At 39.6% G+C, this 13,903-nt stretch overlaps 1 protein-coding gene and 1 pseudogene across 3 annotated transcripts; both read left to right on the top strand.

The window, feature by feature from the left end:
* Nucleotides 1-224: 224 nt before the first annotated feature.
* Nucleotides 225-10,572, top strand: LOC149038622 (centrosomal protein of 131 kDa-like). Of its 3 annotated transcripts, XM_089184893.1 has the most exons (18): nt 225-334; nt 432-720; nt 1,302-1,402; nt 1,574-1,697; nt 2,206-2,438; nt 3,019-3,115; nt 3,516-3,605; nt 3,853-3,978; nt 4,138-4,285; nt 4,920-4,997; nt 5,385-5,459; nt 5,658-5,720; nt 6,200-6,285; nt 6,696-6,780; nt 7,311-7,465; nt 8,106-8,234; nt 9,250-9,310; nt 9,564-10,572. In XM_089184893.1, the coding sequence occupies exons 8-18, from the start codon at nt 3,944-3,946 to the stop codon at nt 9,630-9,632; spliced, it is 984 nt and encodes a 327-aa protein (XP_089041019.1). In that variant the 5' UTR covers nt 225-334; nt 432-720; nt 1,302-1,402; nt 1,574-1,697; nt 2,206-2,438; nt 3,019-3,115; nt 3,516-3,605; nt 3,853-3,943; the 3' UTR covers nt 9,633-10,572. The 3 variants fall into 3 exon arrangements, 2 of the variants coding, with proteins under 2 accessions (XP_089041019.1, XP_089041020.1); XM_089184894.1 differs by lacking the exons at nt 225-334; nt 432-720; nt 1,302-1,402; nt 1,574-1,697 and having other exon boundaries at nt 8,106-8,223; XR_016180455.1 differs by lacking the exons at nt 6,696-6,780; nt 7,311-7,465; nt 8,106-8,234; nt 9,250-9,310; nt 9,564-10,572 and having other exon boundaries at nt 260-334.
* Nucleotides 10,573-12,208: 1,636 nt separating this feature from the next.
* On the top strand, nt 12,209-13,522 carry LOC113674674 (G protein-coupled receptor 161B-like; annotated as a pseudogene).
* Nucleotides 13,523-13,903: the final 381 nt, after the last annotated feature.

The following is a 13,903-nucleotide window of genomic DNA, read 5'->3' as shown; positions in this document are numbered from 1 at the left end:
GTCGCGCAAGAGGTCGCAAACGGTGTCCTAAATGAGTTTTTTGGTTTAGTTAAGGGATATCAGCTGCTCACGTTCTCTAGAGACTAAAACCAACAAATTGACCAGTTTCAACCAAATTTGATATGCACGGAATTTATATTTTAAATACGCTCAATTTCACCACAAAATGGAAAGGTGTGGGAGAGGTTTCGTTACTTTGTTGCGTCATGAAGTGTTTGTGACGTAATAGTAATACTATAAACTTCCTCGTTCACTCAACCTTAGTTCTTATAATGCTTTCCCCATTTAACACAACAAACCGGGCCACTTTCCAAAACCCAAGACATGTGCCAGGGTAAAAAACGTAATCAGAAATTTATTTGACGAGATGAACTAAGAACAGTTAGGCTTAATTTTCAACAATACCAAAATGCACCTTTGTTTTCATTTAGCTATGCAGGCTATTGTCCCCAAGCCAAGTTCTGGCATTACGGCGACACATTTGGTAACACCACAGCGAAGTGTTTCCAGGACAGAAGGACAGCTAAGCTGAACAGTAGTAAGGCGACACAACCAGGAACATACGGTGATGGCAGACCTGAATTTCCAACTGTTTACTCCAACACGCCCAACTTGGTCCTCGCTGCTCGAACGAGAACGAGAGAAAGATGGCGCAATGCCAAGAAATACTCTCTGTTTAATGAACACGAAAGAGGACGAGAAGTCAAGGAATTTGACCAGGTATTTACTTCGGATAACTTGAGCGCATGTGGAGTGAGCGTTGCGCTTTAGCAGCAAACACAACAGAAGAGGAGCGCTTCATCGCGCGTTAACGCTTTACGCGCGCCAAACTGAGTGCACGATACTTACACCAATGTGCCTCAAAGTGTGATGGATTATCAATGCTTTTTTTCATAAGGCACATAGGACAACATTGACAAACCGCGAGGCTTGCTCGCTAATACGGTTACAGTGCAAAGTTCTTCCAGTGCAGTAAGGCACATAAGGCCCCTTGAAAGGTCGAGCTTAGTTCAAATATAGGTTGACTGAGCCGATAAGATCACACCCTTTTTTAATTTGGAACTGTAAAATCGAAGCAGGAAGACTACTCGTAAAATTTAGCGAAAAAAAAATACATGAAATATGGCATTAGCAAAATTAAGTCGGTGTCTCTAATATGAACGATACGCTGATCCTTTCAATTAAAGTGATTTTACTCTAAGGTCAGGTTCCTGAAGTTGCCTGTAAATAAGTTCTCCAACTCAATACAGGAGCCATAATCGTATCTGATAGTTTGTTTGTTTGTTCTATTTTCGATCAAGCTTGCTCAGAGTCATCGGGAATATTACATGGATGGAATTGGTACAGTTCTAAGAGTGGAGCGTTTTGTAATCCCTCGAAAAGAGCAGTCAGCAATAACCAGGTAATATTCAATCGTAGGGACCAGTCAGTAATTTCTGCAAGGGGGAGGGGGCGGGGGAGGTTGGAGAATTATTTTAGGGGGGAGCTCATGGTTTCAGGGAGAACGGAGGGGGGATTAGACACAACCAATGGTCATAATCTTGACTTTGTAAGTACTCTTTCTTGGCTGCAGGAAGGAAGAAGCCGCGCTAGAATCAGCAGCAGCAGCTGCTTCGGATGTTACAACAGCTATGATGGCGGTAAAAATAGAACTGGAGGAAAAGAAAAGGACTAATGATCTGCTGCAGAGAGCTTTGGTAGGATATGATCTGGGAGAGAATGGGAAATGATCTTCGAGAGGATGGAAAATGATCTGGAGGGGTAATGGGATATGATTTGGGAGGGGATAGGAAATTATCTTCGAAGGGACGGGAAGTGATCTTCGACGGGATGGAAAATGATCTTGGAGAGGATGGGATTTGATTTGGAAGGGGATGGGAAATAATCTTTGAGGGAATGGGAAATGATCTTCGAGGGAATGGGAAATGATTTTCGAGGAAATGGGAAATGATCTTCCAGGGAATAGAATATGGGAAAGAGTGGGGAATAATAAGGGAGGGGATGGGAAATGTCCTGGAATTCAGCAAGAATACGGTAGTCTGGGAGGGGTGGGAAGTAATCTTTTGTTTGAAGATGTGAATTACCCTTCTCACGCTTTGTGTTATGATTTTTTAATCGGTCGGAAAGAAAATTCAAATATATGCTCTTTTGAATTTGTCATTGTCTATAATTACTCTATCGGTAATGTATTGGCTCTGACACTAGAACCAACAGCGTGAATTCACCCTGAGGCAAGCGAAGGAGATGGAAAAGGACGCTAAACAACGGCTGGCCATACAACGTCAGGAGTATGAAGCAGCCATACAGAGACATTTGTCCTTCATAGACCAGCTGATTGATGACAAAAAGGTGTTAGGGGAGAGGTGTGAGGAAGTAGTGAACAAACTGAAAAGTACTGACAAGAAGTACGGAGATAAAGTCAAGCAAATGGAAGAAAAGTGAGTATAACCCTCTAAGCCCCAAGATCTGATTGTTAATTCTCCCCTCTAGCTGCCACGCATTTCCTTGTAAATTAGTTCCAAGAATTTGATGTCAGATCAAGGTCACAACATCTGCCTGATAAGTTTGAGTATTCTGATTGCCTGCTTGCTTAATAATGTAGGGATATCTTAGGGAGAAGTTATATGTTAATCACAGCTGGGAGTTGAAGGGTTAATAATACACTGTCTTTAGGCGTAGCCTTCAGGGTGTTTTATTTGTCTGTTGTATAAAATCTATCTGGAATGAATTGATGGCTTTCCTGAAAATTCTCGAACCTCCTACATTTGTAATTCGTGTGTTGTTGTTCTCTGTCATCCTAGTAGTCTCTTTGATTAGTGAACGTTCTTCATGAACTTTCTTGGTCATGAAATTTTCAATGCCATTGAGAGATTAGAGAGAAGTTCCTCGTTCTATATTCTTAAAGAACAGTGGTAAAAGTCTTTGTGGCCTCACTTTCGTTGATGGCATCAGGAACCAGTCGTAATTTGAGAAATAATATCTTATAGGGGAAACAACAAGACTATCTTTCCTTTTCAGTCATCAAGTTGAATTAAAGAAACAAAAGGAAGTTATACTGGCGGCAGAAAAATTACGACGAGAAAAATGGATTAATGAGAAAACTCAACAAATCAAGGTAAAGAATCCTTAGTGACATGGTCGTTTCGCTTCCAGTAATTTTAAAATGCTTAAAACGCTTTATGCCTTGTGGGGAACGCGGTATATATTTGGTTAGCGCCCTTGAGTCAGCATCGAGAGGTCTGGGTTCGAACCTTTACCTGGGTTGAGTTCTCGGGCGAGATGCTCCAATCACGTACTGCCACTCGTCAACGTGGAATTTAAATGGTTCAGATACAAACAACTTTTTAGGAACACGCGAAAAATGCCGAGAGCATCTGCAATTGACTAGCGTCCCTTCCAAGGGAGTGGAAATTGCTTCCTCCTGTGGAAACCAAACTAAATCCTAGTTGTGTGGGCCATTTAACTCGTGTGCAATTTTAGCCTTACGCCTTGTAAACTTGGTTTGAAATTTACAGGAAGTCACGGTCAAAGGACTGGAACCTGACATTCAAAAACTGATTGCCAAGCATAAAGCGGAAGTGAAAAAGATCAAGTCTACTCATCAGGTGGGAACCTCATTGGTATCTGCTGATCATGGCGTATTGCGAATCTGGAAATCCGATTGGTTTTCTCTGATAAACTGTGATCGTTGGCGCCTCGATTTCTATCAGAAGCTCAGCCTTTTCTTGCTACAAAATAGATATAATTGAATACTTTCACGTGGCTCCCTCTCGTTGTCACCCATAGTGTCCGCAAGGATTAATGACTGATCAGTGAAAACATGTTTTACAATTGTGAATTATTCGATGACAGGCGGAGCTGCTGGAGGCCGATGAACGTGCAGGCAGAAGGTACATTCAGCAAATAGAAGAACTGAGAGATCAGCTGGAAAGAGAGAAGGAAAATGCCTGTGCTCGAGAGAGAACTCTCTCAACAAAGGTAAATATTCTTTCAGGTGTGAATTTTCTTTTCAGTTAAAACAACAGCCGGTGCGGCAGATAGTAGATCATCGTCGATGGTTGGTAAACTTAAACGAGTTTTTGTTCTAGTAGTTCGGAGATTTGTATAATTAAGTGTTCATGTCCTTTGTTTTTGTAGGTATGAAAAGCAGCTGGAGCAAGAGGAACAAGCTTATCAACAACAGAGGCGGCGACTGTACGCTGAAGTACAGGAGGAGAAGGAAAGAGTAGCACTACAGGGTCAGAAACAACGACAGGAACTGGACGAGGCGCGAGCTGCCTTAGAGGTAAGTAAAGGCGTCCTGTGGAATTGGAACCACAGCTAAACCAATCAAACTAGGAGTAAGTCCAATGGGACAAGTAAGACCGTCTAATTTGGCCTACATAATCATTATTACTATTAATATTTTTCAAGTTTGTTGTTCGAAATTCGTGTTGATCTTCTCCACCTTTAGCCATCTTTGTTTCTTCTTCATTCATCATGGCCTCTTGAGTGTTTTTCTGTTTTACCGAACTAAAGGGGAATTCGATTATGAGCTCGTGATGACTCGATATGAATCGTGTGCTCAAAATTTAAGTGGTTTTGTTTAAATCTACTCGTCACTCAAAACGTGACAAGTTATGCTCAAGTTTTTCTTTAAGTCGTTTACAACCACTCACTATTAGGTTTGTCACGTGACTTTCTATCACGGAATAGATTACTAGTAGTGTCACCAATTAAATTACAGCATTTGTGTTGGAATGTTAATAGATTTATACTAATATTCTTGAAGTTGGGGTGTTAAACACGTCCGGAAATACAGCCTCTCTAGCCTTATAAACCACGAGCGTAAGGACAGAACTGTTTTCAGACTATCCCAAGGTTTCAGCAATCTTCGTTTCGTTTCGTTTTTGGTACTTAGTTGGTTTTTATTTTTGTAGGAATCTCACAAAAAGTCAATCCTAGAGATGCAAACTTCACACCAAAGAGCTATTGATGATCAAGAAAGAAAACACCAGGTAAAGAAATATTCAAATTACTGCCGGCCAATTATCTTTAGTAGCATTATGGTGGATGGAGATATTGTCGCTCAATTTAATCTTTGGTTAAATTCAACGTTCTTGCCACGGCCATTCTCAGCCTAATTAAGGACTCTGCAAATATATAAACCGACAGAGCAAATTGCGAGTAGATTGAGCGTATATTTTTTTCTACGTAAGGGATTACGACACTCCTCTGTTGCTACATTTACGACATCTAACCCGCTGAGACTTGTAGTGGCTTCAGTAGAGTTTTATAGATGTCTCACTCTGTGTATTCAGACATTTCTGTCTTTTTCTATCTGTTAAATACAAGTTAACTGAGGGAATCATTGAACCTAAGGTGGGTTTTGGTTTGCATTGCAGTTGGAAATGAATGAGTTGAAAGAGAGACTTGAAATTGAGAAGCAGGGCTGGATTGAAAATTACATGAAGAAGCAGGTAGGGTACTTTAAAGACAGAACTCAAATTTACTCTTTTGGTTTTGAGTAATCGGTTATATCATAGAGTTTCTGGAAACCTGACCTCTAAAGAATAAATCAAAGTAATGTGGCCCTTCATTTTCCCTCAGAAATATGCCGAAGGTATCTACCTAGGCTGCCTGACTGTTCCTCTTTGTTTTTGTGCGTTTGTTTACAGGATGCCATGTTAATGACTAAAGAGCGGGAGCTGAAAGAAGCTGTTCGGGAAGGACGCGATAGAGTAAGTAAAGTCGACGATTTACGCTTTGCAGAAATTATTCTCGTTATTTCATCTCAGTGTTCTTGAGGGGAGGCTCATGCCAATTTATTGATGTTTACTTTCGCATTTCGTTATACTTTTTAATAGCTGGCGGTTTTGTCTGTCTTTCTCTTCATCTGTGTCCGCCTGTCTTTCTCTCTATCTATCTGCCTACCTTTATGTCTTTCTGTCTGTCATTCGCTCTGAAAAAGGGCTAACGCTCGAAAAGTCAGCTTTGAAACTCTCTACGGTGGCCAATTTACGTTACCAACTCAGCTGATAGTATTAACTTACCCTGTCTCTGTCTGTTTGTCTGCCTGCCTGCCTGTCTATTTGCCTGTTTGTCTGCCTGTGTGTCTGTTTATCTATCTGCTTGTCTGTCTTCCGGGTTGTGTGTCTGTCTGTGTCTGTGTCTATCTATCTGTTTTCTGTCTCTCTTTTACGCATATTGTCTACCGTAGGAAATTGAAATGGTGATTTCAAGATTGGAAGAAGAGACATCGTTGGCAAGAGAAGAATGTGAGCGAGCCGCGGAGAACAGAATCAAGTAAGTGTCTAGAATTGACATCTTCCTGACCTAAGCCTGATTTCATATGAGGTTTAGTCAAAAAGGCAAAAATGTATACAGTCGTCGACGATCGACGAGTGGAAAGTCCATGTTGTATTTCAATGAAATTAGATTGGAAGTACTCTTAGATTGGTTTGGTCTTTCAATTACTGTCGTAATGCTAGTCGTAAATGTAGTTTAGAATACAGAATTTGTCAGTTTGCTTTTAAAATTTTTAAACTTCGTGTAAACTTAAATCAACCAATTAGACGCAAAACTAACTCGGGAATACAGAAACATTTTTGGTTATGTGCCGTAAACATAAAAAAAGACCTTTTTCTGCTCTAAGAAGCGCTATCGAAAGTCTAAGAAAACACGAAATCTAACGACGGCGTATTTCTGGCTTTTAGGCGAGTGAGAGATAAATACGAATCTGAACTGAAAGAACTAGAAGAATCTGAACGGAATATGCAGGAAAAATACAACAACATGAAGGTAAGAAACAAACACGAATTTGTATCAGTTAGTTGGGGTCAATCTGTCTTGCGCGTCCAGAAAACTCGCGCCACTCTTTCAACCAATCAGATGCAAAACTAAAACCAATCACGAGTTGGTCACCCGCGTTTTCCCGCGCCTTGAGCAGTTTGGTTGGTTTTACTTTGAGTTCTGATTGGCCGTGGTGATTACTTTGGTTTTGGATTTACGACACTCGATCGAAAAGCCCTCTAGTTACGATAAACCGTCAATTATCATCTGCAGTTATATTTTGACCGGTTACCTCGGTTGTATAATGATGAAAGAGTGAGATTTTCAGTTTTATTTGGCCCGTGTTTGATTCCGGTTTGCGACCCTCGGTTTTATTAGCAAGAACACCTCCATTTATAATGAAGAACCCTTAGGTGTTTCGAAAATGTTATCAGTTGTTCACGAAAGGAGATTTGCCAATTTTTTTTATTTTAACGTTCCAGTTGTTATTCAACTTATTTAAATTCCCAATCATGGCACAAGTACTTGTTTTGTTACAGGCTCGTTTATCCGAAGTTGAAGGAGAAAATGCGCGTTTGAAGAGCATGTTGAAACAAAAAGATGAAGAGGTAGAAGGAATTGATAAAGTGGCCAAACGGCTACAGGAAGAGAGAGGGAAGGTGGCCGACATCATTCGGCAGGAGTTCGCTGATAGGTTTGTACGAATAATAATGATAATGACAATAATAATAATAATAATAATAATAATAATAAATAATCAATAATAATACTAATGATAATGATAATAATAAATAATTAATAATAATACTAATACTAATAATAATGATGATGATGATGATGATGATGATGATAATAATAATAATAATAATAATAATAATAATAAAGCACCCTCACGTGAATTTATCCCAAACCAATTAAATGCAAACATTTAAAAGCCAGTCGCGATCTGGTCACGCGCGTTTTCCCGCGCTTGAAGCTGGGTAGATTTATAAATTTGTGTTACCATTTATTCCTTCTGATGTCCTTCATTCCGAATTGCCTTTGAAAATAGTTTGGTTCCGGCGAGCTCAAGCAAAATACGATCTTTTCGAATGCCTTTATGCAAAGAGATTCAGAAACTTTGAATTTTTCACTTGTAATCCAGAAAAACATATTTGTTAAGCTATTTGCCAGATGTTGAATGCCTCTGCTTAAAGACGAGGGTCGGTGCGAAGCCTCTGATGATTAATTGAAAATACCATTTCAGTTAGCCTCGTTTTCAAAGAGAGAGTTTTGCAACTCGGAAATGACGTTATGTTGTTAGCAGATATTCAATTCTTTCCTGCATATTCCAGGCTTGTGACCACTGACGAAGACAACAAGCGTTTGAAAACAGAAGTGAGCGAAATGAAGGCCCGTCACAGATTAGAAATAGAACGAGTTACACGGGAGAAAGAGCAAGAAATGGAGGAAGTACACAAAAGGTTGGTTAATTGCTTAAGACGCAAAGATCATGTGGTTGGTGGGTTAAACTCTGCTGAGAGGGAGACCTGAGCTCTGAAAAATATTTTGAGGGGGGTGGGGCGGGGGAAGAGCGATACTGACAGAGTGGTTGTAGTGAGAAAATTGTGATAAACGTCCGTGGCCATGCTAGTCGGTTTGGTGTACAGTTTTGGTAATTTGGAGGTTTCGCAAAGCTTTTGAAACGATCTGATCGACTAACGAGCTTCCATAAAGCATCCATGACCGCATGCCGCATTGTTAGCGGTGCGCGTAAATTTGACCACGTTACACCAATTCGCAAGGAACTAAATTGGCTTTCAGTTCAAAGCCAGCTTTACTACCGGAACGCTACTACGGCCTTCAGATGCATGACTGGTCAGGCTCCAGATTACCTCTCATCAAAATTCATAAAGCGAGCCGAGGTTAGTCGACGTAGCACCAGAAATTCGCAGCTTTTGCAAATTCCATTCTTTAGAACAGCTAGCGGTCAGAGAACATTTTTCTATAGAACTGTAAACTTATGGAACTCTTTGGATAATTCCTTAAAACTGTGCAACTCCGTTAAGGTTTTTAAAAAACGTTTAAGGACCAAATTACTCACAGAGTTGTAATTTTATATATTTGTATGCTTTCATTTTTCTTTTAGAACATTCAGATTTTAAAACATCTTTAATTGTAAATAGGATTTTTAATTGTAATAGGATTATTTTTATAACATTGTCTTTGAAAAGCCCCCTTGGGGAAAGTCAATAAAGTATGTTGTTGTTGTTGTTATCTTAAGCTGTACGAATCCGTGGTCGTTAGAAATATTGCTCTTTGCATTTTTCTTCCATTTAAATATGAACAATGCTGAGATATATTTGTATTCTTAGTTTTCAATCCCCTTATCGCCTGAGGTGTCCCTTGATCGCCGGCAGATATTTTACAGGTTTTGAGTTTGTACGTGTCTAGTTCGTTGTTTTTTATTGAAAATTTTTATCTGTTTTACACCGCTAGAGTAAGGCAGGCCATAGCTAAAAAAGAAGAAACTATGAAAACACTGCGGGAACAACACCAGGTGAGTGTTCTGAAGTCAGTTTTTCATGAACCCATGTTTTCAATCTCGTCATACGCATCACAAGTTTGCTCAAATCTGAGCATGGCGGAAGCTGCTGTTTTCACCCGTCTGACACTCGTTTCTTTCTGTTTGCTAATGAAAAGTTAAACTTTGACGGGAAATTAGATCAGTGATAGCCTTTGACCAATGAAAATACTTTTCTAGATCCATGGTTTTTTTTTTTTTACACACATTTTTTTTTCTTTTTGCACAGGCTGCCATGAAACGAGCGGAACATTTGGAATTTTTACTCCAAGAACAAAGAAAGAAATTGCTGTCTTGAGGCTAACCCTTATCTCCCAATAGTGCTAACGTTTTGCGACATCGCCCGATGTATTACCGAGTTCTTCCGAAGACCGCGCGATTAAAGTCGGTACGTGTCAACACAACCGAATGTCAACCAAAGCTGGACACTTCTGCATTGTTAAGTGCTCAAATGGACGTTCAAATCCCACAATAAAGGGGAATTCTAATGGATTAGGCACCATTGGTAGAGTAACCTTTGCCCAAGAATCTATTTCTACTGCTCAGACCCAAATGAAGATTTTCGATATCTCTGTCAATAGAGGAACCAGCATATATGTATTTATGATGTTACGTGCATTTTGAATCGACGGTAATAAATTTTTAAACTGGTTTTTTATTCTCTTCCTTTTTGTTGTTGTTTCGTTTTTAAGTTTGCCGGAAAACACCAGAAAACTTAAAAACTGGCGTGTTCTGGTTATCGGCAAAGTGATTTGCTTCTAGAAAAACTGCTCTGTAATGGTCAACGCTTCCTTTAAACTGCACAAACGAACCGATAAAACAGCATAAGTAAAAGTGTAACAATTATGAATTCCGCCTGTTACAGATGGTATGCATCATCATCATAACAAAGATGAAACTGACTGGAAACGAAATGTTTCTTTCTCATGTCTCTGCACTGGTGGATAAGAAAGATTTATATAACTGACTGATCAAAGGGTGATTGACGTAAACTTTCTGTAGACGAGCACGGTAGCTTTGGACTAGAGCTAGCTTTGAAATTTTACATGTTTGTTCGTCTTCCGAAGATAAGCAGCAACCTTGTGGGTGCTAATATTACGCAAGATCACTTAAAAAGTTCTTCTATTGTAGCATAGCTTTCTTTCATGATATTTTATCGCAATCTTTAAGCTTCATGAGAAAATCTCCCACAAACCTGTCAGTATTATTTCTATAATCAAAAATAATTATTGTTAAAAGGCGAGGGCAGATGTAATATGAAATAGCACTAACATATATTTCAGTCCGGCGCTTCTTCATCGCTACGTTCAAAATCCCTTGTGCGTTTCACGGCTTTCTTTTCTATTTATGTCATTTCCTCTTGTGCTTTTTTTTCATGAAGACAGTAATTTCCTATTTTAAAATGGGCACAGCTGCTTTTACTTAAGTTTTTCCCCAAAAGTGCCTACGACACGGATTTTTTTTTTTTAATTTTCTGGTCAAAAGCTGTTTTTAAAATTATAAATAATCGACCTCAGTGCCTAGCGAGTTCTCCTTGACCATTTTTTCGTGCATTGAAAGTACGATTGGCGGCCGAAAAGTGTCCCCATAAAGCGCTCGGCTAAAACGATCATGTTACATCGCTGTGACGTAAAAAACTGTGAAGACACTTCAGTAACCATGGTGGAGAAAGGAGAAATCTAGAAGAAAGGACGAGCGTATTGCGTTTAAACGAGCGTATTGCGTTTAACGTATGACGTTCGCTGACTGATACAAAATTACAAGAGATGTGAGATATTTGTGGGAGTCAATGGAGAGTTTTCACAGTTCTCTACGTCATCACCCGCTAATTCGTTACCAGTCCACGGGACACTTTTTAAGACAAAATAAGAGCACTTTAGAGCCCAAAAAAACCGAGTTTTAAGATTTTTGAACTTTTTCTTCTATCGAAATTGGTTTGTACATATGATAAGCAAAATATTTACGCCAAAAAAATTTTCGTATCCGAAGCACTTTGAACAATGGAAATGTGGTGGGCGTCATATATTTACACTGGACTAGTTTTTCTAGCGCAATTTCCGCGGCATTTTTCACGGTTTTGCTGTCGTGGCAAATTATTATTTCATGAAACGCTGCTTTCGTTGAAGCTATTTAAATAAGATATCATGAAAAGCATACGTATTTAATGCAACTGGTACGTTGATCAGTAGAAATATACTTTTTTTCAACGAAACACCTGTTTTTTGTTTTTCTTTCACTAGACGTAATTGCATTTCAGTGCCTGTATAGGATTCAAGGATAATGTAGCAACATTCGAACGGTTTGTCGTTTTATCCTGGGTGTGCCATAAACTATATAGTAACATTTCTTCGTTACAATTTTTCTGCCGTTATTTTGAGAGAGAATCATAAGAGCAAAACTGTAATTTTTTGTCAGAAATAATCTCCTTCTTCCAATTTTGTCTTCTTTAGCGTTATCATACAATCAGTCCTCAGAACCTTTGTTAGACAGCTTCCCCTTTGCCTTTATTCACGAACTGAGTGCACGAAGACTGCGTTTTTAATGTAAGTTTTCTCTTTTGTGCCCTCTTTGAGATATGTCATGGGTTTGTTCCTTAAGTACTTTCCAACTCAAGCTTCACATACCAACATTCTTTCTTAATTTTTTTCCCTAATTTAACGGTCACTCTCAAACAAACTTCTAATTGCAAACACCCGCCTTTGTTTCATGCGTGCCTTCACCATAACGACGGATACTAATAACACGGAAATGAAGTTATTTTCATTAGAATGAATAGTTTAAAAAGATAAAATCAGAGCTAAGCGTTTTTTCCAACAAACAGATTGCAAACTGAATCAAGCAGCCACCAGACGCTGCTGTAAATTTCGTGGCGGCCTTCTTGTTGGCATAAAAAATTCGCTGTCGGCGTTAATTTTACGAAGGGAAATTCTTAGAGAACCCTATAATTGGAGCGTTGAAAAAGTCTTTTTTTTGGTAGTGCGACCAAACCATGCCTTTGGCAATCATTTTGGAGACAACCACCCTCTGCGTCATTGGTTCAGCTGCGTTTATTGGTAACGTCAGCTTGTTCATCATCGTCTACAAGGATAAAGATCTTCAAACCGTTACCAACTTGTATATTCTCAATCTGGCTGCGGCTGACATCATGGTGTCGATATTAAGCATTCCATTTACAGTTGTAACCATCATCACAGAAGATTGGGTGTTCGGAGACTCCGCTTGCGTAGCGCTCGGCTTTTTCACGATTTTATCCTTCATTGCTTCGGTGATGTCTCTTGGCATGATCGCCATCAACCGATATTTCTACATCGTCAGATGGAACACTTACTCAAAGATATTCTCCAGGAGAAAAGCCTTGCTATATGCCGCCGCAGTTTGGGTAGTCGCCTTATCTTTGGCTTCACCTCCGCTTTTAGGCTGGGCTGAATACCGCTTTATCCCTGGAAAATCTTACTGTTTTGTCTACTGGCCTTCAGATGTGTATTACATGTATTTCATGATCAACGTCTGCTTTTTCGGGCCTCTTTCAATAATGACGTTTTCGTATTGTAACGTGCTCAGGTTTACTAAGAATCTAAAGAGACGAATTGCAGCAACAAGGAATAATTTTGTAAGGCCAGTTCCCACAATACCAAATAAAGTCGATCTCCAAACGGTTGAAAGATCGCAGACGGGCGAGCGACGCGAGGCCGACTCAAACTCGAAGTCAACGTCAAGATCTCCCGGATTTCAAGTGACACCAGAAGAAACCAGGATCACCAACACGTTTATTTTTGTGGTCACCCTGTTTATTATTTGCTGGGCACCATTTGCCATCACCATGTTCTTCGATGTGTATTACCCAAAGCCTTTACCGCGCGCACTTGACATGGCTTCCTTAATACTCGGTTATTTGAACAGTATGTGTAATCCTGTTCTTTGTGGATTGCGCAATTCCGACATCAGACAGGGAGTTTTAAATTTGTACTCGAGGTTTTTACCTGAACGGTTTAGAGCCAAAACGTGATGCAACCAGAGGTTAATGGAGACGAGTCTTAATCAGTCGTTTGAAGTTTAGAATTTTAATTTTTGTGTAATTCCATCAAGCAATGAGACTGAAAAAGTTTTTCTCTTATATAACGGAAAGATCTAAGTTTGTCGCTTTCATTTTGAAGATAAGATTTCTTTTTCCTACGTTTAAATGTTGATATTCCGTTCAATGACCTTGATTAAGGATATTTGTACGTAGGATTGTCAGGTGCCTGATAATCTGTTCTTAATACTTTAGTTTAGAAAAGGAAATAAATCAGATTTATAAGTCTTGATGCGATCGTTCGAAAGCTGCTACACCAAAGGTTACGTACTTATTGACTGAGTGGGAGGGCCGGCAGGGGCTCGAGGTCATGACGTACGGACTGAGCGCAGCGCGTCATGACCAAATTCCGAATATTTTCCCGTCCGGTCGAACCAAAGAGGTGTTGAAAAGTTTGTTTCAACCTGAGTAGGAGATGGATGGGCGCATGCGTGACAACCACAAAAAAGACTCAACAATAAAAGCCAATTTCCTCTATATTTTCGATTTATGGGCAA

This window comes from Pocillopora damicornis, chromosome 10, assembly GCF_964200805.1.
Source record: "Pocillopora damicornis chromosome 10, jaPocDami1.2, whole genome shotgun sequence".
NCBI classification, from domain to species: Eukaryota; Metazoa; Cnidaria; class Anthozoa; order Scleractinia; family Pocilloporidae; genus Pocillopora; species Pocillopora damicornis.
This window is presented reverse-complemented; position numbering and strand designations above follow the sequence as displayed.